This window comes from Condylura cristata, unplaced genomic scaffold (assembly GCF_000260355.1).
Source record: "Condylura cristata isolate star-nosed mole 26May11 unplaced genomic scaffold, ConCri1.0 scaffold00002, whole genome shotgun sequence".
In the NCBI taxonomy this organism is placed as follows: domain Eukaryota; kingdom Metazoa; phylum Chordata; class Mammalia; order Eulipotyphla; family Talpidae; genus Condylura; species Condylura cristata.
In genome coordinates this window covers 72014159-72041599 of record NW_004567103.1, presented here as the reverse complement: position 1 = coordinate 72041599, position 27441 = coordinate 72014159, and the positions used below count along the sequence as shown (strand labels likewise).

The window sequence follows — 27441 nt, the reverse complement described above, 5'->3', positions numbered from 1 at the left end:
TCCTGCGGATTGGCTGGGCCCATGAGGGTCTTCTAGGCTACCTAGGTCACTGAGTTGGTGGAGTTCTCCTTGACTACTGAGTTGTCACAGTTCTCCTAGACTATCCAGGCATACTGAATTTACCAGCATTTCCTGAGCTACCTCCTGAAACTAGCTTTGGTCCTTTGCTTTAGCATTCTGTTATGATGTTGGTATTCTGAACCCTCCAGTCAAACCAATAAATGGATATTGGGCACCTGGGCTTTGGGGCTGGAGGGGCTGGTAGGTTGTGGCACCCTCATGTGTCTAGCCAAGTGTTTCTCCATCAGGCTGATACGCGGACTTGGGGCTCGAGATGCCCTGACTAACTGATTGTCTGTACCATTCCCTGGCTCCCTCCTTGACTAGGCGTATAGCACATAATCCATTTGTGTCATTATTATAGTGGAGCTTTGGGATCTGTGCCACAGTGTTTTGTTTTTTAGCTGGTGAATTGCCCAGGAATAGTCCATGTCTAATAAGTTTGGAGAGTACAGTCCAAAGTAGTTCATAGAGCAGACTGACCTGGAAATCTCAGACTCTCAAGACTGAGGGAGGAGGGAAATACAAAACTGTAGGTATATTTCAACTTTATACAGTGTATCAAGTATGTCTAAGCAGCAATATGAGGAAAAGATTGACCAACATTTAGGCTATTTCTGAAGTTTTCATGTATTTTTTACTGGTTTGTTGATATCATTTGACACATACAACTTAGTCATGGAATATATCTGACCTCTCCAAATCCTGGTTTTTAAGCCCTTGAGGGACATTTCCTGCTCTAGATTTTTTTTATTCCTTTACTTTCCTCTTTTTATCCCTCTATTTCCAATATATAAAGCATATCAAAATGATACTTATTCTAGAACTCTAGGTATTTAAACAAAAGTTTCAACTCTTTCCTAGTTGCTGCTGTTTTTTTCCTTTGCTAGATAAGTATGGAACCCTGTGAAGCTTTTTACTTTCTCTTCTTAGGATATAGAATGAGACGACGACATGTCCTCATGGAACCGACAGGATCTGAGGGGCATTGTCCTCATCTGGTGGAATCTGTTCCTTGTGAGGACCCCATGTGTTACCGATGGCTGGCAACTGAAGGGATCTGTATTCCTGAGCATGGCAAATGTGGCCTGGGGCATCGCATCCTGAAAGCTGTCTGCCAGAATCACCAAGGTATGATTCACAGAATCCCAAGGATTGTTAAGTGCTATCAGTCTAATGACAGATCACCCCTTTCTACCAGATCGGCTTCCTGAGGGAGAGAAACACAGATATTGGTGTCCTTGAATATTTGTTGAAGTCAAGTGCTGAAATCACATTTAGAAAGTGTTTAAGTGACACATGGCTACAAAGTAAGCTGCCTTGACTTAGTACTGGACTACATACTCCGTGACAAAAGAACACTGATTGTGCCTGCATGTTATACAGTGAACCTAAAGATGGTTCTGGCATTTTAAATTATCAAGACTGACAGAATATGGAAATTGCTTGGATACTCATACTTATCATTACAAAACAAGTTTTATTTGAATTTCTTGAGGTCAATATGTAACATGCTTTTATGTATGATTACAAATATTACCTTGTAAAGATTCCAGGGCTGTGCCCACTTTTAGTTAAAAAGAAAAAAAGTACTAAGTAGTATCTTTTCATTTACATAACATGAGACTAGTATTAGTTCTAGACATAATGTTAAGATTTCTAAAGAACTGTTTTAAACTATAAACTGTCAAGATTTACAGACTATTAACAATGGTGTTTTTCCTTCACCATGAAGTTTCTAGTATAATGGTTATTTGAAATGAAGGATGATTTAGAAAACACATAAGTCACATGGAAATGAGAAATGTGCCAGTTGAAACCTTTATCCTACAGTTTAAAAAATATGAGTCTCGGAAAAATATCAAGTTTGTCTGTAATCAGCTTTGCCATGAGAGGCCCTGCTTATACTATTTTTGGTGTGTGGAATGAAATGTTTTGACTTACGGAGTGAAGTAATCCAAGGAACAGAAGACATTATCAAGTGGCTTCAGAATAATTATTAATATCCACACAGTGGGTGGCATTCAGCAAAGTCTTTGTTTCCTTATCCTTTTCTCCTCCAGATTTTCCTCCATTCTTTCCTCCTTCTCTTCTTTCCCTTTCCTCCACTACTTCCTTTTTTCCCTCCTCTCTCTTCTTTCTTTCCTCCTTTCTTTTCCTGTATTTTAGTCACTGTCATAATTAGATATATATTTATCATCTGATTATCTCATAATTGATTATCTCATAAAACCAGAAAGTTGCTGAATGAAATAGAGAACAAGACGAATTGTATTGGCTCTGGTCCTGTTTTCACTCACTCACCTCAGAAAAGTTATAGAATTTACAGAGATGTCCTTTCCTTCAGCTATCAAGTGGGGGTAATAAAACCTATTTTTCCCTGCTAGATTGTAAAATTGTAAGAATATAAATTAGTTAAATAAATATGATTAATGGCACACAATCACTTAAAATATATTAGCATATTTTACTTGCAATTTGTATTTATTACTCTGTCCTATCTTGTGGTAATTGTACAAAGAAAATTCTTCCAAATTGAAAATAACAACAAGAATTAGAAAAATAATACTATAGCTCTCAACCTCAAGCATTAGAAACAAGAGTGTTATTTTTGGTTAAGACCCAGTGACAAATGATTGTCATGCTCTGTCATCTCATAGCTGCCATTAAGGGCTTGTCATGACATACTATGTCACAAGTCCGAGATTTGTTTTGCAATTTGTTCTGTGCCTTCTAAAATATTGCAGCAGTATCAACTTTATCACTTTACAAGAGGTTAAAAGTTTTATTGCAAATTCCTGTAAAATGTCTAATTTTCAGCATTGACCTACACTCTCAATTTCTATGAGAAGTAGATGTGTTCCTATCAGTTCCATGAGGTCTTTGTGGTTTCTAAGTACCTGGATGACTCCCTCATCATTTGTGGGGCAGCAGTCATGATCAGATAGGAGAATCTGCTGTCCTCTGAGTAGCTGAAGCAGTTTTTTGTCCAGTGAGAAATTAGAAATGTGGTCTGGTTACATTTTTCAGTTTTGCTTCTATGAGATTCAGAATGATTGATGATAGAAGTTCGGTGGAGAAATGCTCCTGTCTTACTTTCCACATATTACCATAGTCTTTCTATAACTATAGGAATTGACAGAACTGTTGACAGTCATTTAAATGGTTGGACAGAAAAAGTGTTGAGATATAGTTTATGAACTTCCTGTGATTTTTCTTTCTTGTAACATTTGTAGGTTTTCAAAACTCTAATTCAATAATTGTTCATAGCCCAAATTTCAGATTTTATACATCAGTAAATGAACAAAAGCAAAGGACATGTTTTTTTTTTTTTTTCAAGATTTATTTATTTATGCATCCAAGAACTGGGGTACAGGACAGCGATGCGGGGATTGAGAAGCTTACCAGAAACAGAATGGGGAGCAGAACAGGCAGATCTGCTGAAATACACTGCTAAGGGGAGTAGCGGGCGAGAGACAGGAGAAGTCTGCCATGCTGTGTGGGTCACCTCCCTAGCCAGGGATCCTGCTTGTGCTGCATGGCTGCCGACAGCTTCATAGTGCTGCACTTCAACCTGTTGAACCACCAGGGAGGGCCCAAGACATGTGTTCTGTTTGATTAAAAAAAAAAAAAAAAAAAAAAAACTTACATTAAATTGAATTAGATTTGAGGCCTATACTTCGCAAGTGTAACTTGCTTTGTTCCTTATTTTAAAGCCTTGTCGATACCAATGTGCTTCATTTATCTACATATGGAACATACAACATCCCTGTGAAATATCTACATCCTATACAGACTATGGAGCTGAGATTTCCATATAGCTGTGCTCAGAAGTCTGTAGGTCTCATGACATTATCTTCTTGGGTATTGCTTATGCCACTAGGAAGACATATTTCTTTTGCCCAAAGTTTCAGCAGACCTTTATCTCAGAAACTAAAAAATTCAGTCAATGTCACATTGGGGCCAGAAAATAATTGGAAATAGCTATTTAATATACATAAACCTTATAGTTTATTTTAAGAATGGGGTCTATTTTGACCTACCTAAGATCAAAATAGTCATTTCTACAACTACCTCTGTCTGCATGCTTTGACACATTTCTACTTGAATATATTAATAATATTCTCCATTAAATCTCACTGAAATTCTCTTTTTTACCCAGTCAGGAATTACAGCAAGTGATGTTAGTCAATGATACCTATTTTCAGGAAGAAAATTGTATAATTTTCACATGACTGTGTATAATACATGTATAATACTCACATGACTGAGTAGTCTGCTTTGGAATCTGATGTCTAATAGTGTGATTGTGCTTGCCTCTGCACCGCATCTGATTCGTAGAGGTCAATAGAAGTCTATGGAGTATAGAGTATCCTTAGGTTTTTCTTATCTCATTGACAAGCACAATTTTTACATTTGTGAGGGGCATTTGAAGGTGAATGGAGTGTGACACAAAAGTAAGTACAACATCTTTCTACTTCAGATTACCAAGTGTTCACTGTTCTAAACATTTTTTCTCAAACATTTAAATGGCTCATTGTTACAGGTTTCACTGGGATTGATAAAGGTTTACAGCTATGTATCATTTTCTCAAGGAGGGTGAGAAAATCCTCATAGTATCAGATGAATGGACAGCATTCCTAGTGGCTGGCAAGGGAGCTAGTTAGCAACTTTCAGCTGTCCAAATTGCAATGTGGGTAGATGACACCACAGGGCCTCTGGATAAATATCAGACTGTCTGCTCAGTGGTCAGACTCTGAGTGCCCACCAGCTTTGCTCTAGAATTTGCCACATAATCTGTCATAGGAAATAAAGTGTCTATATATTTCTGCAGATGTCTTTATTCAGAGATAATGCTGTGTACATTTGTGCACTAGCTGAAAGCAGATACCCCTGCTGGTGAGGAGTGTAATCTATTAGGAAGAACCAAGTTCACATGTTGGCAGGCTCATGGAATTAGAGTTTTGGGTGTTTCTACCATAGCCTCTTGCCCAGTATATGTTTCACAGGTACACCAGACCTACCTATGCAAATCTTTAAGTGATTTATATATTTCACAGATATCTTGAGGGGAGATTTTGATCTTGCAGGTGATTTTACTTTTCATTTCAGAGGCACTTTTCTAAGTTCTTCTCTTGCATTACTGAACTTGAACAATCTTTATTATCTTGGCTAAAATGGCATGTGATTCTAAGCTCTGGCACCATAAATGCCTTTTCTGGATGACATACTTTGCTGAAAAACATACTTGAATACCCACTTAGCTAAGTTGGATTTACAACTTTTTAATGTTCTTAAATCTATGATTGGAGTTAAAATTATGTTTTTGGGTTTGTATTAGTTGGTTATTTGGTTATCTTTCAGTCTCAATAAATGTTCTTTGGCTTACCTGTAAAAATAAGCTCAAATTCCATTTGGATAACAAGTTATTTATCAAAATAATTTATGATTCACCAGAGTGCTAAAAAGAACTCTCTTGTTTTTAAGTCATTATTCTTTAAACCCTTTGATCATGCTGTTGGCTAACAAGTGCTGCTGTACTCAATGTATGTAGGTATATATATTTTCCTTACAAGACTTTCTAACTACTATTTCAGCACAATATGTTTTGTGTTTTAGGACAGAATTAGGAATAGTTTATTCATCACCTGACCAAACAAGTATATTCCTGCAGTGAATATACCTACTGAAGAGACTCTGCTAAAACAGAGAGCCTGCACAGAGAGTACAGAGGCTCTTGAATAAATTAGCATTGCATTTTTTTTATGCATACAAAACTGGGGTACAGGCCAGAGCTGCTGGGGAAGTGAAAGGAGTAACCAGAGACAAAAGTGGGGAGCAGAATAGGCAAATTCTGCTGAGGGGAGCAGCTAGCAAGACAGGAGAGGTCTGCTGTGCCATGTGGGTCAGCACCCTGGCCCCAGATCGAACTTGACTTGAAGTAGCTGCAAGTAGCTTCATAGTGCTGCTCTTAACCTGTTGCCCAGGGAGGGCCCACAGGATATTTTCATCAAAATAATGTGGCAAAGTGAACTTCAAATTAATGATAGAAGAGATTAGTCACTTTTTTCCCCAAGAGCAGCTCATGCCTAAGCAGCTGCAGATATTTTTTCAGTGCTGCACTTTAACCAGTTGTGCCACCAGGGATGGCCCAACAGTGCAATTTTACTAAAAGTTTCGAGCAATGGCATCTTGTTTGAAATAAGTATACAAGTTATATAGATGTGCATTTGGAAAGGATGACAGTAAACAGAGAATTTTTAAGGAAAGGACTTCCTGTACTATTAAATTTTTATATTTTTCTATTTTGAGTAGAAAACACATCCTGCATGCACACACCTAACTTTGTAAATAAGGTCTGGGGGTCTGAGAACTATATCGCCAGGTAGTCAGAGAGATCAACAGAGGGCAATGTAAACATGCACATGTGTAGTATATTAGCAATGCAAATTCCCAGAAATGACATTTTGAAATACTGAGACTTAGCAGGTACTATTGTTTTCTGTCTAGTGCCCCTCAGTTATTTACCATTTCTGTGCATGTCAGCCCTGAAATTATTGCTGACCAGCCAACCTACATCTCTTTGCCTGAGGGATTTCCTAGTCTCAGGACCCTTCATTACTTGCAGTCAGAAGTGCCAAGGAATTAGCCATCTTAAGAACCAGCCTTCAACCAGTGAATGAGAGTTGCTGTGTAAATTTCAGCTCCTCAGCCCCTCAGATGAATAACTGTAAGGTGTATGTATCTGAGAGTCCCAGTGAGATGAAGTTCCACTTAATCCTGGTGGTGGCTTATTTGATCGCACATCCTTTCCTAGACTCCTTCCCTTGTTGCCTCATTCCCTGACTCATGCTCTAGGTCTTCTACATTATTCACCATTAAATACTTGCCCAACAATCTCTGTCACAGAGTTTGTTTATAACTCAAGCTAAGACAAGTGAATCCACTCCATAGGAGATTCAGGATCCAAATCCAATCACACCACATTGATGCTAATTCTTAAGAAAGAATCAACACAACATTTATTCAGTGTTTACAACAGCCCTTACTATTTATCAGTTATTTGCTAATGTCTTCAGCACTTCACTATACTTCAATCTGTTAACCTTAGAAAAGATAAAAATCCATGTTGAGTCATACTTTGTTCCCAGTTAGAAAATGCTGCTAACATATAGCATTTTCCTGTGTCTTGCTTTCTAAAAATCATCATTTTATGACTCTTAAGGCATGGCTAGGTTGTTTGTATTTTCATGTTTTAGTGGATTCAGAGTATGTTGGGATGATCCCAAATATGAATACAATGAACAGACTTCATTTAGTTAAGGAAATTATTTGTATAGGAAAGTTCAGTCTGAAGTGTTTGAGGACTGTCCTATTATTCTATATCCTTTGTTCTAAACCAGTGCTTGTAAAGTTTATGTTGTACCAGAATCAACCTGTGGGCTTATACATATAGAAATGTCTTCCACCCGCTTCAGAGGTGGGTGGATTGACCTGATTGACCAGTTTTCCATGGTGCTGGACTGGAAATATTTTGAGAAAAATTGCAAGGCAGAAGGGGGTCTCTTTAAGACCCTACAATGTTAGTATAAAACAAGAGTAGGTACATGGAAAGAAGGGAATACCTTACACTTGTTCAGAATCAATGGTAGTATTTATTTAATCTGTTTCTTCTTTCCTGCTGGGAAGTTATTCTTGAAATCCATGAAAAATATTACTGTCTTTCTAAAAGCAAACAGTGAGTAAATATTCTCTTACTTCTTTATTGTTGCCTAGATGGATTATAAAAGATCAAATAGTAGGAAACAATAGTGAACTCTTGCTGAAACAGAAGACACATGATATGTGAAATGAGTTATTTAAGTTTAAAGGAGAGAGTTTTCATTTTCAGCAAGTTATCTTTCAGACCACCAACTGGTAACAGTTTGGTGTCAATGTCCTTACCTAAGGAAGTGTGGTGATGATAAATATGTTGTATTAAATTTTGAAATGAACCTGACATTGTGGTTGAAAGCGCCAATAAGATCAGGCTGCTATTCATGCTACAGGAATCAGATTGCAAAGGAGATTAAATTTGAGAGTTCCTGTAGCCAAATTCCTCATTCTCTTTCATTTAAATATCTTACGGTGAAATTAAAGGTGAAACTTTAATAACGTTTGGCAAAGAGAGTATCCAAAAGAGAAAAATAGAGACCTGTTCTAATCAGCACTTCTCCATTCATGTTTGATGGAAAGGTGGGGGTTAGACAGAAACTGGTGAATCAATTTAAATGCTAAAGAGAGAGGAACTTCAATGTAGTTTTAAATATATTCTCCAGTTGTCTGTTGATAAACAGATATTGTATTTTGAATTACTTCCTCTTTCCACCCTATTACATGCCTAGGCATTGCAAGATAGCTTTTGTCTTCTTTCTCTTACTGAAGCACCGAAAGAAATGACTGTACTCACATCACTACTCCACCAGTCTTTCACAATCAAGCTAAATATATCCTGATTTTCCAGATTTTAATATTTACAAATAGCATAGCATAGATTGTTTCTTGAGTGTTTCTATGTCTTTCATAGAAAGACTCATTTTTCTGTCACTTCTGAAATTTTCACTGAGCAAACTATTTCTGTTTTCATTCCATATGATTCAGAGAGCAAAAATGAATCAAAGATTATACTGATTAATTCAAAATGCGCTCATATTATTGAATGGTCACACTAATATTTTCAGTGGGTTGAGTGAGAGATTATCACCCTTATCAACAATTTGAACTTTCCTTTTGGACATGTTCTGAGCTTCCCTATTCTTTTGTGTATTCCTGTAGTGTTACAAACAGGGAGTAATTGTAGCATTAGTCAAGTCACAGGGAGATAATTTTGCTTGCTCATCCAAAAATGCATTTTGAGGTACTATTTGGCAGTTTCATGTTGCCTTTCACTGGTAGTTCTTAACATAGCCCCTCTCTAGTTCCCCCCTTCCATTGACATAGGTAAAATAAATAAATAAATAAAACATCTTTCATATTCCACAGAAAGATATCTAAAAAAATAACATCAAAACTGTTTTAGACTTTAAACAATACATATATTATTATTTTTCCCCCTTTCTTGAGATTGTAAAACCACTCTTATGCCATAGGATAGAATCTCAAGTGAATAGTATAGTTACCACCCACTTCAGATTATTGATTATAGTCAATTATGATAATCACATTCCCTTTCTATATGACAGGGCCAGAAATGTGAACAGGAAGCCTTTTGTTTCAGTTTCTGCCATGATCCCGCTAATGGTTTGCAAGTTAATGTGGCTTTAGGATAAAACATTGCTGTGTGTAGTAGGACAGAGGTGTGAAGACATGATTGAGATACTGAGTCAACTGTCATAGAAAGGACTGTATAAAATCCATATAATTCCTTGTTGTGAAAGCCAGTTTCTTTCAGAGTTTTTATCAGTTACCACAGAAATCATCCTAATTGATAGAATGTCTTTCTTCTATGTTCTCATGACACTATGATTAAGTTATACCACATTATATTGAAATTATCCATGCACTTGTCTGCTTTTCCCATTTGCCTCTTCACTTCTCAAGGGCAAAGACCTTGACTCATTCATTGTTTTATTCTTGACATGTTGCCAAGAGTGTTCTAGGTTATGCACTGAATAAATATTTATAGACTATACAAGAATTATTTCAATTGACTTGTAAAATAGCCAATTGCAAATTTCTTTTACTATTACACTTTTTTTGATGAGAACTTGGTAGCCCATCAATGTCGATAGCCCAAAGGCAATCAACCTGTCAGTTCTAACATCAGAACTTAGGACTCAACTCCAGGCATATGACTCCAACAAGTACTTGCCCTACTTTATCACTATCAGCAAATGCAAATCACATGTCCCCAAACTGCTAATCATTAGCTCACGTTTCATGTAGATATGCTAACTTACATTGGTTAAAACATTATTTTAAGTAAGACATGGACTTTAGTTCCCTCAGTGCCAACTGACTAATGTAGACCTAAAATATGAAACTTTTTTTTTTAATAATGCAATAGTTTATTTTTACATAATTTTGGGCATTTTCCATTTTAGTTGTAATCCCTTTGGGCTTCCCATCACCAAATCACCCATGTACCATCACCATAGTCCATTGCATTACCCTCCCCCTCCATTGTTTTTGATCCCATTCCCTACTTCACCCCCATAAAATGTCTCTGGTATATAGCTATTCATTATTATTATTATTTTCTTGCCTGGTCCATTATGTTCCTGCTATAAGTGAAACTGTCCAGTATTTTTCCTTTTCTTGCTGGCTTATTTCACTAAGCATGATCTTTTCCAGCTCCATCCATGTTGCTGCAAAAGGCATGTTTTATTTATTTATTTTTCGTTGCTGAGTAGTATTCAACTGGGTATATGTATCATAGCTTTTTAATTCAGTCATCTACTTTTGGGCATTTGGGCTGTGTCTATGCCTCTCCAATTGTAAATAAAGCAGCAATAAACATGGGGGTGCCAGTATCTTTTTGAATCAGTATTTTTGTGTCTTTGGGATAGATACCTAGGGATGGGATTGCTGTGTGATAGGGAAGCTCCATGGTTAGCAGTTTGAGGAACCTCCAAACAGTTTTCCATAGTGGCTGTACTAGTTTGCATTCTCACCAGCAGTGCAGGAGAGTTCCTTTTTTTCCACATCCTCGCCAACATTTGTTGTTGGTAGTTGCTTGAAGATGTGCTATTTTCACTGGGGTGAGGTGGTATTCCATTGTGGTTTTAATTTGCTTCTCCCTTATTACAAGTGATGTTGAACATTTCTTCATATGCTTGTTGGCCATCTGCATTCCCTCTTTGGAGAAGTGTCTTTTTAGCTCTTCTGCCCATTTTTTTGATGGGGTTGTTTATTTTTGTTGAATTTCATCAGTTCTTTGTATATCTTTGTGATCAATCCTTTACCGCTAGTTTTGTGTGAGAAAAAGTTTTCCCAATCAGTGGGATGTCTGTCTGTTTTTCATAATGTCTCTTTTGCTGTACAGAAGCTTTTTAACTTGATGTAGCCCCATCTATTTATTCTTGCATTTAGTATTGTTGCATTGGGAGCTGTATCTTCAAAGATGTCCCCGAAGTTTATGTCATGTAGTGTTTGGCCCATCTTTGCTTCCAGGTATTTTATGGGTGAAACCTTTTTTTTTATTATTTAAAGATTTATTTATTTGTGCATACAGAACTGAGGTGCAGGGGCAGTGAGAGGATTCACCAGAGACAGAGTGGGGAGCAGAACAGGCAGATCGTCGAAATACACTGCTGAGGGGAGCAGCGGGTGAGCCAGGAGAGGTCTGCCTCAGCATGAGGATCACCTAAAGGGAAGGTGGGATCAAACTCCTGCTGAAGTGGCTTTAGCTTCTTAATGCTGTGTTTAACCCACCATGCCACCAGGGAGGGTCCTGAAACCCTTTTGTAACTTTACACCAATTACCTGTCTTCTCTTTTCTCTCTTAGTGTGAGCTTGCAGCATGAGAGACCACCAGGTACTTAAAGCCCTTTATCATTTCCTGCTGTCACAATGTGTATGTCACTTATACAGTGCAATGCATTGTTATCTGGTTTTCCCTGGCAACTTTACTTTTAATCTTGATCATATCCAAATAGCTAAACAGCATAAAAATCTTGCACCAGACTGCACTAGGAGGAGTGGCACAAATTCTTTGATAATAGAGGTATAGGAAGCCACAGAAGAGAAGGTGGAATGCAACATTTCCCTTCTTCCTAGCAGAGGTATTCCTCCAAGGATGGAGCTGCCAGTAATCCCATCTGGTGATTTTTGAGGGAGTTTGGTAAAAGGCAGGCAACCTTCTATACATAATACATATAAAATTATGAAAAAACACAAAGTCATATGAATTCACATTACATTGAGTTAGTAAAATAGACTTAAACAGTGATTCAATGAGGCAAGGGCATTATTTCCCTGGGAAAGATTGTTCAGAAACAAATAGGTAGAAATTAAAAGATGACAATTTTGGCTTGTCATGCATATGCATACTATATTTTAGCTGCCTGGCAAGGAAGACTAAAATCATGAGCTCACTGTTACTGAAGGCATTTACACTGAGAGTGGAGAATACCCCTCAGGGTTTCTGGGATAGAAGTCCCCACACTATTCTGTGACAGAATAGTGAGGGTGTTATATTGGCATTTGGATGGATGATTTTGTATTCTTGACTAACCTGCATCTGAGGATGTTTGTATCTATGATTATCACTAGAAAATACCAGTTGTGTTCACTAATCACTGTATCAGCCCCAAGGGGCCCCACCCAAATCGCCACCAGGAAGAATTTTCCTGATGGGAATCTATAGACAGATTTCTCCTGATGGAAAACCATAATCAAGGAAGTGTCAGTCTTTTTCCAAAATTAAGAAATGATGATGTGTTAAATAGTAAATTTTAATTTAATCAATTGACTTTAGCTAATTTTTAAAAATCAAGACCAAAGAAAAGTTGCAGCACAGTTTGAATGGACTGAAAAGCAACCACTAAACTAAGATCATGCTGCTAGTTAGAATTTTAGATTTCAGATGAAGAGAAAATTCGTTTATTTAGAAAGCAAGTCAGCTCCATGATTGATAAAGGTTTCTTAGTTTACCAGGTGTTCTAGAGGGTGTTCAGGAATGATAAAAGAGGAGAAAAGTGACTTCCTCTTTAGTAGTGGTATTGTAAGGAATATGGGAGTGTGTTTATTGAGATAAGTAGAACACCATATGTTAGGAACTTGGCAAGAGCACAATCTCAAAATCATTTCTGTCTAATATTTATCACACATGTAGCTGAGAGAAACAATATTAGTTCATATATTGTGATATCTTCCTCTGGAGTACGTCAGGAAAGATGAGAGCTGTGTGTCCAGACAACACAATATTGATAGCGTTATAAATCTGTTTTTATAGTCATTTGTGTTGTGATGGTAGCTGGCTGTAGTGTGTCAAGTAGGACTTGCTCACTTAACTGATTGTCATTTCCTCATATGATGTGAGAGGTCCTTTACACTGCATGCCTTAGCATTCTTTTTGGGCATCCTTAGCATTCTTTTTTTTTTTTTTTTTTTTTTTAAAGATTTATTTATTCATACAGAACTGGGGTACAGGCCAGAGATGCGAAGGGTGAGAGGCTTCACCAGAGACAGAGTGGGGAGCAGAACAGGCAGATCGACGAAGTACACTGCTGAGGGGAGCAGCGGGCGGGTCAGGAAAGGTCTGCCTCGCCATGTGGAGCTCCTCCGGGGCAGGCGGGGTCGAACTCATGCGGAAGTGGCTTAAGCTTCTTAGTGCTGCGCTTTAACCCGCTGCGCCACCAGGGAGGGTCCAAGCATTCTTTTTGTAGGAATGCTGGCCATTGCTACAAAAGGATACTTCGTCCCTTTCCAACTATGTGGTTGGCTTCTATCAAATGGACTCTGAAAACGGTAGAGTTGACTGGATTACCACATCACTGTCCTTCTTCATTCATGTTAGGCTCTTTTCATTTCTGAACAGTCATTTGAATGTCATATTGTATACCATCATGTTGGATACCATCCTTAATTTCCTACTTGATAAATGTATGACCTTGATCAAGTTACTTATCTTTTTAGTATTGGTTTTCTCACATTAAATGGAGTTTAGAATAGAATCTACATAATAAAGCTGTTGATGTAGGTATTGATTTGATATATGTAAAGTTCTTAATACTGGCATGTGTTTGGTGTTGCAAAACTGTTAGCTATCATTTATTCTAATTATTTTATTTGTATAAATAATGTGCCTTAAGTATTTTATAAAATGGGTTAGAGGTATAAATAAATAGAAATTATTATTACTTTTATGTAAATTGTTACTCTTTTAGAGACCTAGTGTCCAGACATATGGAAATACAGTGCTATTTTGTAAGCTTTTAATTTTATGCTTTTTATTTTGAAATAATTTTTAGACATAGAAGAAATGAGCAGTACAAAGAGTTCCCTTATCCTTTGTGCTCTTCTCCCATTGTTACCATTACACATGACCATAGTTCAGTTATCAAGAACAAAAAATTAATAGTGGGGTTCTATAGATAGCTGTTTTTAAAGCTTTAATAAAATAAAATTGCAGCTTACTGGAGTATCTGCAGCTACTTTGATTTTTCTGGAAGCTGTCTTGTATGTAAAAGTAGTGTCCAGTAACCTTCAGTTAATCTAAATGTTTGAAAACATTGCTTAAAAAATAATAATCATAAGAAATTTAGAAATTTTGAACAGGAAGTTGTGTTAATAGTCCAATGTTCAGTCTTACAGCAGGTTTTGGAAAATAATTACTGTTCTTTTTAAATTAATTAAAATAAATAACCTCATAACAGCACAATTTACTGTAAGTCTTGGCATATCCCTGTGGTAATAGGGAGGAAACTTAGTGGCCTCAGGCTCTGAGAGTAACATGAACCAAGCCGCTCTGTGATCAGCTATAATTATACCTGATGTTAAAACAGGGGACTTAGGCATTGATGGATCGGGGTCTTTACATGCAACAGGAAAGAACATCTATGGAAAATCAATTTCTTTGTTGAGAAAAATGACTCATTGTCATTCCTAACATTTTACTTTGGGCTGATTTCATTTTTAGAGTTCAAATTTGTTTATGGTGTGCAATAAGGATGAAAAATGCATGTGTTCTCTCATAGTTTTGATTAAAGATAATGACACTTTCCATTTATATACTGTTTTCTACTTTTCCAAACATGTACTTTCATTTGCGTTATTTCAGTTTACTTGTCGCAACAGCCTGTGTGGCAGTCAGGGGTAGAGACTTACCCTCATTTGATGGCAGAGGAGACTGAAGACAATAGAGGTTAGTTATATGATTAGCCTGAGGTCACAAAGCTACAGATGAATACTCGTAGATGTTCTACACACACACACACACACACACACACATACTCAAGGTATAAGTTTTTGTTCCACATTTACAATAAAATTTTTCTTTATATGAGAGATCGTTAGGAGATAAAGATACCAGGTGTACACACTGCACCATAAACTTCATTGCTCATCCTATATAAATCTTAACACTGTACTTGACACTCGATATTTACGTGATAAGTAAGAAACGTTAGATTTAGCTAGTGGCACCATTAGAATCTAATATTTATGAGCTGAAAGACTGTTAGGTATTGAGTTGACCCGGTTATTATACTAAGTTTCAAATGGGTGTGATTTTTCTTAGAACTGAAACTGGAATCCAGTAACCTTATCACTTTCCAAGTCCTCATTTTACCGCTGCAGTTATAAGCAAATGGATATTCCATTTCTCAAAGGAGAGCTACTTTAATGTTCTTGTTTTTATGAGTTGGGGTATTGGTTGGTAGATATTGTATCTGGAAATCTAACTTCTCTCTGTAATGGAGCATTTTCCAAATAATATACCATGGGTCATTAGTTTCAGGACTTTGTAGTGAATAATGTGGGGAAATAAATTCTCTAGTTAAATCAAAGTGGAAAATGCTGCATTGTCTGTTGCAATGCACACTGCCACAGAAAGGGCTCCTGGAAGAACACCTTTGAAGAAACCTACTTCATTATTATTTCTTTAGAAGTTCCCTAAACTTGTTTGAGCATAGAACACTTTAGTTATAATATGTATACTGACATTTTTTAGAACAGTCTTCCCAGGGATGACATTTTTGAGATTTCTGCTGTCCAGCTTCCACAGTTGACCAAGTGTTACTCAATCCTCTGCAGTCCTTTGGGGCAGCTGCTGCTTTTCTGTGCTGCAAGGATATGAAATAAGAACAGGACATTTATTTATTTTTTTTAACTGTGAAGATATTTGTCACCCCTGGTTGTTTGTGATAAATGTATTATATGGAAAATTTCATAGGAAGTGTGAAGATTTTGTGACCTGTCACCCTGGTTTGCTCAGTAAACCCCATCTTGTTCCCAGATTCTTGCTATAATCATGAATATCACCCTTTTCAGTCTTTTAAGTGCCCTCATCTGGAAACATAGCAGTTCTCCTTTGGCCAGCCTCACCACTTTAGACACCATTTCTCTTAACCCACTCTTCCCTTTGGAGCCAGTTTTCATCTCATCTTCTTCCTGGAACTTCCTCCACAATTACTTCTATCTTTATATACTTTACTGTCGTAGTACACAGAGTCACTTCCTAGGCATGTCAATCCTGGGGGCCAGCTATTTCCACCAGCAGTGAGGTGGTCATGCATTCTTGTCTTGGATGTTATCTGGTATCTCTACCAATGAACCTCTATGATGCTGATGTTTGAGGGAAATAAACAAAAATATTTAAATGAATGAACCACTGTTTATAAAGAGGCTTTGGAACATAGCATAGTGCCCAGTAGTGATCCTGTGCTGTCCTTCCTAGGTCCTGCTCTTTCTCACTGTGCCAGCCACAGGACCATTTAGAAAGCTACCCATCCCACATCATCCCTGACTGGCACCTTTGCAAGCTTAGGTTCAAGTCTTCTGCATTCAAAGGAGTCTCAGTATTCTCCACTCTAGTCACTTGACTCCCATTTCTTCCCATAAACAAAGGTTTGTGGTAGAGATAGGGCCTTCTCCATTGGTGCTGCCCTAATTGACTGCTCCATTCTCTCCTCTCCTGTTTCACATGCAGTTATTACTACACAACTTCACACTTAGTTGCTGAATAGTGTATTTAATATGGCTTCTTTCATGTAATTTATGCTTCTTGAAAATAGAAATTGTCTTAATGATTCTAAATTGCTTGCCATGTCTAGCATATAGTGAGGCTCAAATTTTGAATTAGAAAGTTTCTACCACACAAGATATGTTAGATATCATCTGATTCATGTTCAGGGATTGCTTAATGTTGACAATATGTAGAAGGCCAATCCAGGTGGCTGGGAACAATTGTTGATCAGTAAGAAGGAAGTAGCTCACAACAAAGGGACTGTGATCCAGAAGAGTGATGCCTCTTTCTGGGTTTGACTGACTAGTCTGCCCTCATTGTTTCCTCACTGCTCCCATAGTCAAGTGCAGGGAGATGATTTCATGAACTCTGAAGGGTTGAGATGGGAACAGCGGGACCCTGTGTTTGTCATTGCTATTTAGAATGTGGGCTATTCCAAGCACTTCATATGTTGTAGTTTATATTAATTATTTTATTGCCAATTTAAAATTCTTCTGTGTTCACATTGCTTGAGAACTGCAGCAAGTGACTTGAGTTTGGGCAACATGTGATGTGAATCAGTGTGATAACATCTGCTCACAGCTGTCTCAGAGGAGGGCCTGGAGTGTGAGGTTGCCATGGTGACCAGGGTTCTGCAGACACACCTGCAGATAGGGAGCTTGTGCTTTTTCTGAACCCATTGACTTTGATGACACTTGGCAAAAGTATTCGCAGATGTTTATGGCCTTGGTTTTGTACTGCATGGTTCCTCTGTCCATCCTTTCCAATATGTTCAGAAGTCCTAGTGACAACTTCATTGCTGAATACTGCACATGTCTGGTTAAAGCACATATGCATATCTATTCCTTTCATAGAGACATGATTTGCCACTCACAAATTTCAGGAAATCTTACTACTACTGACGAGTATATATATATATATTTGTTTGGGGGGGTGCTTTTAGGGGGTTTCACCTTTTCCCTCATGTGGAGAGTTGATGGGGTACATGCCCAGTCAGCTGTCACAGCTGCTCTGGGAGAAGGCTGCCCACTGACAGCCTGGCAGCTGTTAGCTGGCAGTTGATCACTTTATGCCTCCTTGGGGCAGAGCACTTATCATGGCTAAGTCAGGGCTGAGAGATGCAGCAATTTAAGACACACCGCTGCTGACAGGCAATCACACACCACAAGGCCGCTACAGTGTGCCTTCACCCTCACAGAAGGTTTCAGGGACCAGGAAGAGCTTTTCTTTTAGTGAGGGTTTGCCCATCCTGCAGAGAAGCTGGTGATAATTTCTGCAGGTGAAGTCCTGCTCCTCAGAATGGTTAAGCAGGTTTAAAGCCCCATACATTCCTATCTTTGATTCCTTCACTTTCTGGCCTGGCAAATATTTATTCAATAAAACACATTATCTGTTAATGGCGGGATTTATTATTCCCTCCTCAACTTTATCTTTTCTTTATTAGTTTTTAACTACAGGATATCAGTACTTCATTGCAATGCCCATGTAATTAATTTTCAAAAGTCAATGTGGGTTTTCTGATTGTTATTACATTTTTACTGTTCCTTTGTTGCATCCTCGAGTTTAGGATGGGAACTAAATATGGGTCTCAGGTTGAGGTGATGAGTTTCCTCTCTACTTTGAGCTTGGCACAGGCAACCTCCTGTTTGTCTCAGTCCTGCTGCCTTTTTTTTTTTTTTTAAATCAGGGTTCCATGCATACAGTGTAGTGAGCATCCTGGGATCCCAAAAACTTGCTTCCTCTTGCTGCTGAGCCTTTGCTCACATGGTTCCATCTGCCTAGCAAGTGTTCTCTGCCACAATCCCAGGCTGCCCACCCACCTCTTCCCAGTCACTCATCACACCTTAGGGTTGTTTTCTTCAGAAAGCTCTCTTTGGAACCCCAAAGTGGTAGGTGAGTATTCCCACTTACTCCCTACCCCCCCACCATTTGTAAAGCAGTCTTACACAGCTCTAGTTATATACACATAAACACATAAACACACACACACAAACAGAGGCCAAGCACACAGACCAAGAGAAAGAGATAAAGACAGAGGCAGAGTAACAACCTGCCACAGTGTTATGAGGATGTTATGTAAGAAGATGTTATCTGCCCCCATTTTAAATGTCTTCATTGTTTATCACAGGACAAATGTACCATGATTTATTTAAGGCACCATTTATTATCTATTTAGGGTATTTTCCTTTCATTGGCCATTAAATTATGCTGAGATGCCTATGGTTATCACTGAATCTTTATGCTAACCTTAAAATATATTGTGAGGAGATCTGAACATACTTTTCCTTTTGTGTTTTGTGGGATATACCTCCTACAATGATGTCAGGAGGGGAAGGCTGAGGATAGGATGGAATAAAGGATGGAGCTGGGAAAAGCTCCTGTGACTTTTTTCCAGTTTGCTCATGGCATGTCATGAGTAATATGCTATTATACACATGTATATTCAATGACACTCATCAGGTCTTGTATATATATTCTATCATACAGTGGGTGCATAAATTATACCCTAAGAATTTGTAGTATAGGAGGTGAACAAGATGCATTCAGAAATGCTATAACAAGGGGAACCTCATAAGGGAAGAAAGTTAAAGTGCTATTTGTGGTGGATCATGAGTATCTTTTCTGGCTGGGCTGATTAAGAGTAGGGGTTATTTCTAAATATGGTGGTATTTGAAATGAGACCCAAAAGCAGTCATGTGATTTGAAAACAGAAAAAGCAAAGTAGAAGATGGAGAGAAAATTCGATGTGGAAAGAATAGCAAAAGCAAAGTTTAGAAGCAGAAATTCAATAGACTTTTTCCCCAGAATAGTGAATGTTTCCATTATCACATTAATAAGAAACATTAGTGCTTATTTTTTAATGTCTGTCATTTGCACACCACCTTTGTGCCTCTTGGCGTGCTTTTATTCATGTCATATCTATTTTAAATCTAATGTCTTGTTAATTAAATGAATGTATTAAAAAAGAAAGCATTTCACCCTAAAAAAGAAAAATCAATATTTCCTTGTTCAATTTCACCTTTAGAAACCTTGGGGGAAAGAATGAGGAGTCATAGAAAATGCTGAGTGAGGTTTTTATATTAAGCTAAGTAATTTGACATGCTGTCTCCAAGTTGGATCTTGGGGTATTTTTTTCCTATAACTTGGAAAGAAATGCTTGTGCATGTGAAAGTATGATGATGGAGCTGTGTGGGCTTAGTGTGTATATGAGTGGTGTGTGTGTATGTGTGTATGTGTGCATAACTGATGTTCAGTGGAAAAGCATTGTGGAAATGATAAAATAGCTTAGTATGACTTGGTAAGTGGTCACTCATCTATCCGCTGCTAAAATTTCTCCCCAGCCCAACCCCACTCCCATGACTTTCCAGACTCTACAGTCTAGTAACATGATTTCTACCCATATCAGATAAGAAATTGGGTATATGTATATGTGTATGTGCATATGCGTAAATGTACTCTTCTGGACTTTCATATATCTGTGTAAGCTGGGGTATACTTTGTATGTTAATTTATTTTGAGACACACTCTTTTCTCAAGTGACAGGACTTACCTGATAGATAACAAAGTGAGTGGAGGTCTTAGACCCAGACTGTGAAGGTGCAGAATGACTGTGATATTCTTGACAATGCTGTGCCCAACTTTGCTGACACCCCCAAAGACAAACCTGCCACTGAACTTTCTGTAAATCTGCGGAGATTCATGTAAAATCAATAATTTGTTGTCTAAATGTTAGTTTATAAAAACTAACAGAAGCCAAATAGGGGGCTCTATACCAAACTTCCAGATTGCTGACCTTGATACATTCAGTGTTTTCCTAGATTTAGATAGTAAATCACAGAAATAAACTTGCTGCTTGAATGATTAGTTCTTTGACATTAGATGCATGTGCGAATGAAGGACCTTAGCCTTTTCATCTAGAAATTGGGTGAATGGTTGAGAACCGTACTTCAGTTGTAAAGATTAAATGAAATAATAGCCAAAGTAAGTCATACAAATTAATATTCTCAGAATTCCCACACAAAAAAGTGATAATGAAAGCAATATGTAAAACTACACAACTGACATCTTTAGTATTTGTAAAAGTCAGAAACACAAGCTTGCACTTGCATTAAGTAGAAAAGAAACACTGAATCCAGAGCTCTCAAAAGTACTCCCTATCTTCAGGTAAGCTGAGGAGTGAGTGTGTGTGTGTGTGTGTGTGTGTGTGTGTGTGTGTGTGTGTGAAGGGGGGTGCAGTGTAGGAAAGGCAGAACAGGGGAGCAAGTTGCAGACCTATTATTTTCATGAAGTCACCATGAAAAAATCAAAATCATGCTAAGTTTGAAAAATGTGCTCCATTTGAGTTCTCACTCCTGGAAAGAGACTTAAAAGTTTCCTGAGCAGGCAATCATGGAAAACACATGATCCATAGGGAGAAAGATGGTAGGTTGGTATTTTTACTTGTATTAACTTTCTAAATTAAATTAGGGAGAACTTTTATGTTTATGGTGTCCATGCTTCCTCTTAAGAGCCGCGTGTCTTTACGTATGCTTAAGTCAACCCCTGTGCCTTTCAGGAGTGTTTTATTATTTCCCTCATATGGATATAGTACATTTCTTATTAAAATATTCCTCAATAATTTCTCCTTTGGTTGCCATTATAAATTGGGGTTTCTCTCTCTTTTGATACAAATTATTGCATCTAAGTGAAGTCTTGATTTATGTTAATAATTTTAACTTGCTAATATATTGAATTATCATTTGAGTTAATTTTAGTATTGACTCTAGGGTTTTCTTTTCTATTAAGATAACATTGGTTGTGACACTGTAATTGCTTCATATGTATAGGATCACACCTCTTCAGGTACATTATCAAACTATAGCATACTCACATCTAGGTTGTCAAATATAAAAATCATATTTTACCATTGATTATTTTTTTTTGGAAATATAATCATATCATCCCTGCAAATACTGTTTTTACTTATTTTTCTTTAATTTTTATACAAATAATTTCTTTGGATAGTGGTAAAAATTGTGAAAATTTTGTTGCCTTTATCTAATCTTAGTAGAGATATTTTTAGTGTCTCACCAGTAAGAAAGGTTTTGGGGGATAAGGTAAATATATTTTAAAAGTATATACTGCAATACTAATAAGCGTACATATTTTATTGGAAATGCATATACAATTTTTTTCAAATGCTTTTTTATAATCAATGGATATAATCATGTGATCTCCACCACGGGATATACTAGGGAATGATGTGCTATGATGTTGAATTTCCTAATATTCAACCAACCTTGCTTTCCTTGGATCAGCCCTACCTGTAATAATTTATTAGTGATAGCATATGATGCTAGATTTTATTCATTGATATTTTCCTTAGAATATTTGCATGAACATTTAGACACTTTATAATCTACATTATTTAAAACAATCTTTATCACATTTAATTACTAATGTTATATCCTCTAACCTTTAAAGAGCTTGGGGATTGCTTAGTTTTTAAAGGTTTGGAAGAATTTCATTGTGAAACCACCTGGGCCTTGTGTGGTAAAATTTCATGGTTAATTTCTCTATTTCTTCTGGAAATTTGGTCTGTCTAAGCTTTCTATTTCTAATGACTTAAATTTGGCAAATTGTATTTCTCTAGGATAGTACCTATTTAATTTGTATTTTCAAATTTATTTGTTCCAAGGTTTACCAAGTGGCACATTATGAAATGTTTATGGTGTCTTCTGATTGAAGAATTATATCTTCTTTGTAGTGCATATTTTAAATTCCATAGCCAAAAGGTTAGCACTTTTTCAGTATTATGAATTCCTTTAAAACGGGGGAAATATATTATAAAAATCAATATAAAATTTTGAAAAAACACAGCTCATTCAGAAAATAACACATCTGAGTGGATTTTTAAACATAAGTTTGTTTACCTTTACTCCTAATGGAGGGAATGGACACTACACTGAGATCAGTTTCCTCACTATCAGACTTGTTAGAATAAACTTGGTACTGATTGTTATGTTGTAGCATTAGGAAATATCTTGAAACTATGTATGGTTTTACAGATTTTTTACTTACAAAATTTCATCCAGGAGATGTGCCTTCAGTAATACAAAAATGTATATGTACAAGGTTATTCATAGTGACAATGTTGGGATTGCAAGACATGCTAACAATCTAAATATCCATACATAGGAGAAGAATTGAGAAGAGGGTGGTCAGTAGGTAATAGGAAATATGCACATAGTGAATAAGTGGCATTAACAAAAGTGTGAGGAAGCTCTCATCAACTGATTTATAGGCATAATATTACACGAAAAATACAAAGTACAAAATGTTACTAGAGGGTTATAAGGATACTAATTCTATTCATGGGTTCCTCCCCTTTTGTTCCAATCACCATCTAAAAGGCCTACCATCAGATACTATTTTTCATTGGGGACTGGTTTCAACATATAAATGTTTTAGCACATGGCAATTTGAAGTCATACAATAAATAAAAAGTAAATAGAAATGAATACTAAATGACAAAAACTATATCCGCTAAATGGTGTTCAGCCAAAAATAGAGGCATCAAACATAGAGGTAGACTCAACATTATGAAATGGGGAGCTGTTAAAGCTGTTAGTAGATATCAAAATAAGACATACATTTTCTGAAGATGAGTTGGGGAGGTATGAAACATGGTTGGCTTTGGGATCACTGACCCTCCTTATCTTGGGGCTATTGTCTTGGTGCTGGGAATTCCACTTGTCAGCTAGCTGTAGGGTCATGCAGAGGCTTCTCACCAAGGGCAACAGTCCTGGTAGGAGGAACTTACTGGAAAACCAGTATCTGCTGAAAACAGGCGATTGTAGAATAGAGATACAGGCTTGGACCAGCAGGAACAATGGAGCCCCCCAGGCAACAGTCCCAGGTCACTTCACCCTAGTTTACATCCCCAATAACTACCCCCATGCAGGTACACTCCTTAAATACTCACCCCACCTTTGTACTAATTCTAATAAATACTAGACTGGCTTTGGATGGAGCCTGCACATTACATCTGGTTTAGCCACTCTAGGCTTCTCATTGCTCCACTGGACTTTGAATAGTCTCTCTCATCTCGTAATGCTCCGGATGTTGCTGGCTGCAAGGTGGCCCTTGGCAGTTCAGGAAATGCCAGTTAGATGGGGCCAGAGGAATTTTTGTTCTTGGGTACTGGATGTTTAGGAACATCCAGTTTAGGAACATCTGTTTAGAATTCAGTACTTGTTGTTTGTGAAGGCTCAAGTGGGAAGACTCCCTCCAGTGTAAGACATGGCCATGTGATAAGTTAGAATAAGATCCTGTCAGCAGAATCTCTGATGGTTAATTGCATCTCATGTCAATCATAACCTGGGCTATTCTGTTTACCATATACCTGTGCACCTACATACAAACACATAGTGTATATGTAGGGGAGGGTGGGTGAATTCAGCTCTTATTTCTAAGTAATAACAAGTATTCTTCATACTTCTGTTTCGACTCCATCTTTCTGCCTGCCTACTCCTCAATTATTTAGTTACTACTTTTCATTTTTTTTCCTTACCAAAGGGAAATATTAATGAATCTATATTGTCATTTATCAGAAATTCTTCAGAAGTATAATGAATACAGATGGGTGAATTTCTTTCTTCCTCATTTTCTTTCTTCTGAGGTTCCTCTCTCCACTGTCTTGTCCTAGTCCCTGAATTTTTTTTTTAAAGATTTATTTATTTGTGCATACAGAACTGGGCTATAGTCCAGAGGCTCAGGGGCGGTGAGAGGCTTCACCAGAGACAAGAGTGGGGAGCAGAATAGGCAGATCGAAATAGTGCACTGCTGAGGGGAGCTGCGGGCGGGTCAGGAGAGGTCTGCCACACCATGTGGTCACCTCCAGGGCAGGTGGGAATCGAACTCATGTGGAAGTGGCTTTAGAGTCTCAGTGCTGTGCTTTAACCTGCTGCACCACCAGGGAGGGCCCAGTCCCTGAATTTTGAAAGGAGAGTATGAGGCATGGCATTTTCTCTTTTGAACTTTTCAATGCTATAATATCATCCCTAAACTTCTGACATATAGATTGATCAGAGCACTTAGAAAGGAATTTGGCCTACTAAGAATAATTAGAAAAATGCTTAGATACAGTTAGCACTTCCTCCCAAGTCTTAAGAAGCTGCCTTTGAAGGACAATTGTGATTCCAACCATTCAACCTTCTGAGGAAAAGAGAGTTAAGGTTTCAGATGGCAATGTGCAAGCATTTGTGAGATGTCCAGACACCATCTCCTCCACCTTAGTGCATATCTGTTCTCTGATTGGTAAAATATGTTTAGAAAAAGGTAGGCACTACACATATTTGAATGGGATAATAGAGCCTTATTAATCCTGATTTCTGGTACAGCTCATGAAATAGTTGTACTTTTCAACACAAAACTTTAATCTAAGACATGGTGAGTGAGCAGTTAAATGTGAGAAAACTTGGATGAGGTTATTTTTGTCTTTTTCTAGACTAAGAATTTGAATTCACTTCATTTTTTATCTTATTATTTGGATAGATCAGGGGAGATATTTTCATGGTTTCACCTAAGATCTTTGAATAGGGGAATTCGAATACCCTGTATTGCATTATTTATTTGGAATCAGCAATCAGACAAATGGGTGAAGTTAGGGCTCCTCACCTTGTCTAAAACAACAGAGTTGAGTTATACATCATCCCCTTTACAGTCCTGTGTGATCTAAAGTGTAGTTGGTAAGACAGTTACCATAACTTCCTGTTCTACAAGTAAAATGATTACATAGCTTTCTGTGTTCTGCTTTTCACTGGCACAGTAAACATGTTTTGTTTTTTAAGATTTATTTCTTTATGCATACAGAACTGGGGGACAGACCAGAATTGCAGGGGCGGCTGAGAGGATTCAACAGACACAGAGAGGGACGCAGAAGAGGCAGATTAACAAAGTACACTGCTGAGGGGAGCAGTGGGCGAGACAGGAGAGGTCTGCTGTGCTATGTGGGTCACCTTCCTGGCTGGGGATCAAACTTGTGCTGAAGCTGCTGTGGCTAGCTTCACTGTGCTTTAGCCTGTAGTGCCAGTAGGGAGGGCCATGAACACATTTTCAGCACATTTTCTGTCTCTTGATTTTTCTTTCTTTCCTAGAAGAAACAGAATATATTAAGACTTGCCTTTGTAACATTGAGAGTTTACAATATGTAAATATCCGTACATTGTAAACACTTAAAATTTTTTATTAAAAAAAAGAATAAAATTTCTCCATCACTATGTCCCTTCGTTATTCACTTCCCCTTTCATTCATAGCATTTGACTTGTTGAAATCATTAACTTAGTACTTAAGTTCTACTTGAAATAACTGATTACTTATTATGGGAGTGGACAGTTAAACTTGCATTCCTTACTTTATACACTTTATTCCATATACCAAAAGAAATATCCAGATCAACTAAATGCTTTAACTTAAAAGAAAAAGGAACCTGAAGTTAGTAGTTTACAATGCTGTAAAAATATTTTTATGTCATTCATCTGGGGAAGAGTTTTGTATACTTAGTTTTAGTGGATCATCTTGAAAAGACTGGGAAAGCTAATTGCAATACTCATTTCATATAGTGGAGGAAAAAAAATTCACTGTAATGAATAACCCTAAAAGAATTTTGAGAATATACATACCATTTTGCATCTTTGCTTTTAGTAAATGAGAGTAATTTATTTCCTTATCTCAGACTTTCTAAAATTCCACTTTACATTTTGCTTAACTAAGGGGAAAATGCAAATATGAGAATCTTGCATTATGTTTTTGAACTTTATTTGAAACTAGTTATTAATAGAGAAAATGAAAAATATGAAGCTAATATAAAATAATTTCCAAAGGCCAGGTGACTAGAATGATTAATGAGAAAACAATGCTGGTGGCCAAATATTTCCTGAAACACAACTGAGATTTGGGAAGTCTGAAAATCTGACTCAACTTTGCAGAATCTTCACATAATTATATCCTTTTAACTCTTCAGGAAGCACTGGAAACTTGAAGATTTTTCAATTTTTAATGATTTCCCTCTACTCATGTCCTTACATCTGTACCCCTGAATTTTTCTTTAGATACTTCAGACATATATTTTTTTTTCTCTATGATGACTGTAAATTATTCATAAGTCTAGAAGTACTTTTTCCTTTCTTACTTCCTGTATAAGTTGCTCATTCCTCACCTGATTTGGTTATGACATGGTTGCTCTATAAGTACTTAGTGAATTAGTGAAAAATATGAAGTACCAGGTTCAAATTAAGTCTCCATTTTAACCTGTATTATATACATATTATTCATCTAAGTAAATTGATCAACTTGCTTTAGATCACTCTTCATATTTTTATTTCTTTCTTGATTTTCCAAGAACTAACCTTTTGTAACGATTATATTCTGTTTAACATAGATATTTTTTAAATTATGGTATACACATAGAGATTGGTATGAATCATAAATTCCCTGAATATTAAAAATACAATCACACATCATATAGCCAGATTAAGAAATAGACCATTTTCAAGTTCCCAGATCCTCCCTTAATGTCCCATACCAGTAACACACTGTCAAAGGTAGCCTTTTTTTTCTTTGACTTGTCATGCCATAGTTTGATTTTGAGCTTTATGTAAAAATAACCTATTTTTACCCAGTATGTTTCTAGAATTCATCCAGGTTGAGTAGTAGTCATAATGTACATGTAGTTC

The 27441-nt window shown here is 37.1% G+C and overlaps 1 protein-coding gene across 4 annotated transcripts in view; it reads left to right on the top strand.

Annotated features, from left to right (window-relative positions):
• THSD7B (thrombospondin, type I, domain containing 7B) overlaps window positions 1–27441 on the top strand; it is a 792320-nt gene that overhangs the window by 366149 nt on the left and 398730 nt on the right. For all 4 annotated transcript variants that reach the window (XM_012728237.1, XM_012728251.1, XM_012728256.1 and 1 more), the window contains one exon: window positions 994–1191. In XM_012728237.1, the coding sequence (XP_012583691.1) occupies window positions 994–1191 (198 nt within the window). The remainder of the gene's footprint in view (window positions 1–993; window positions 1192–27441) is intronic.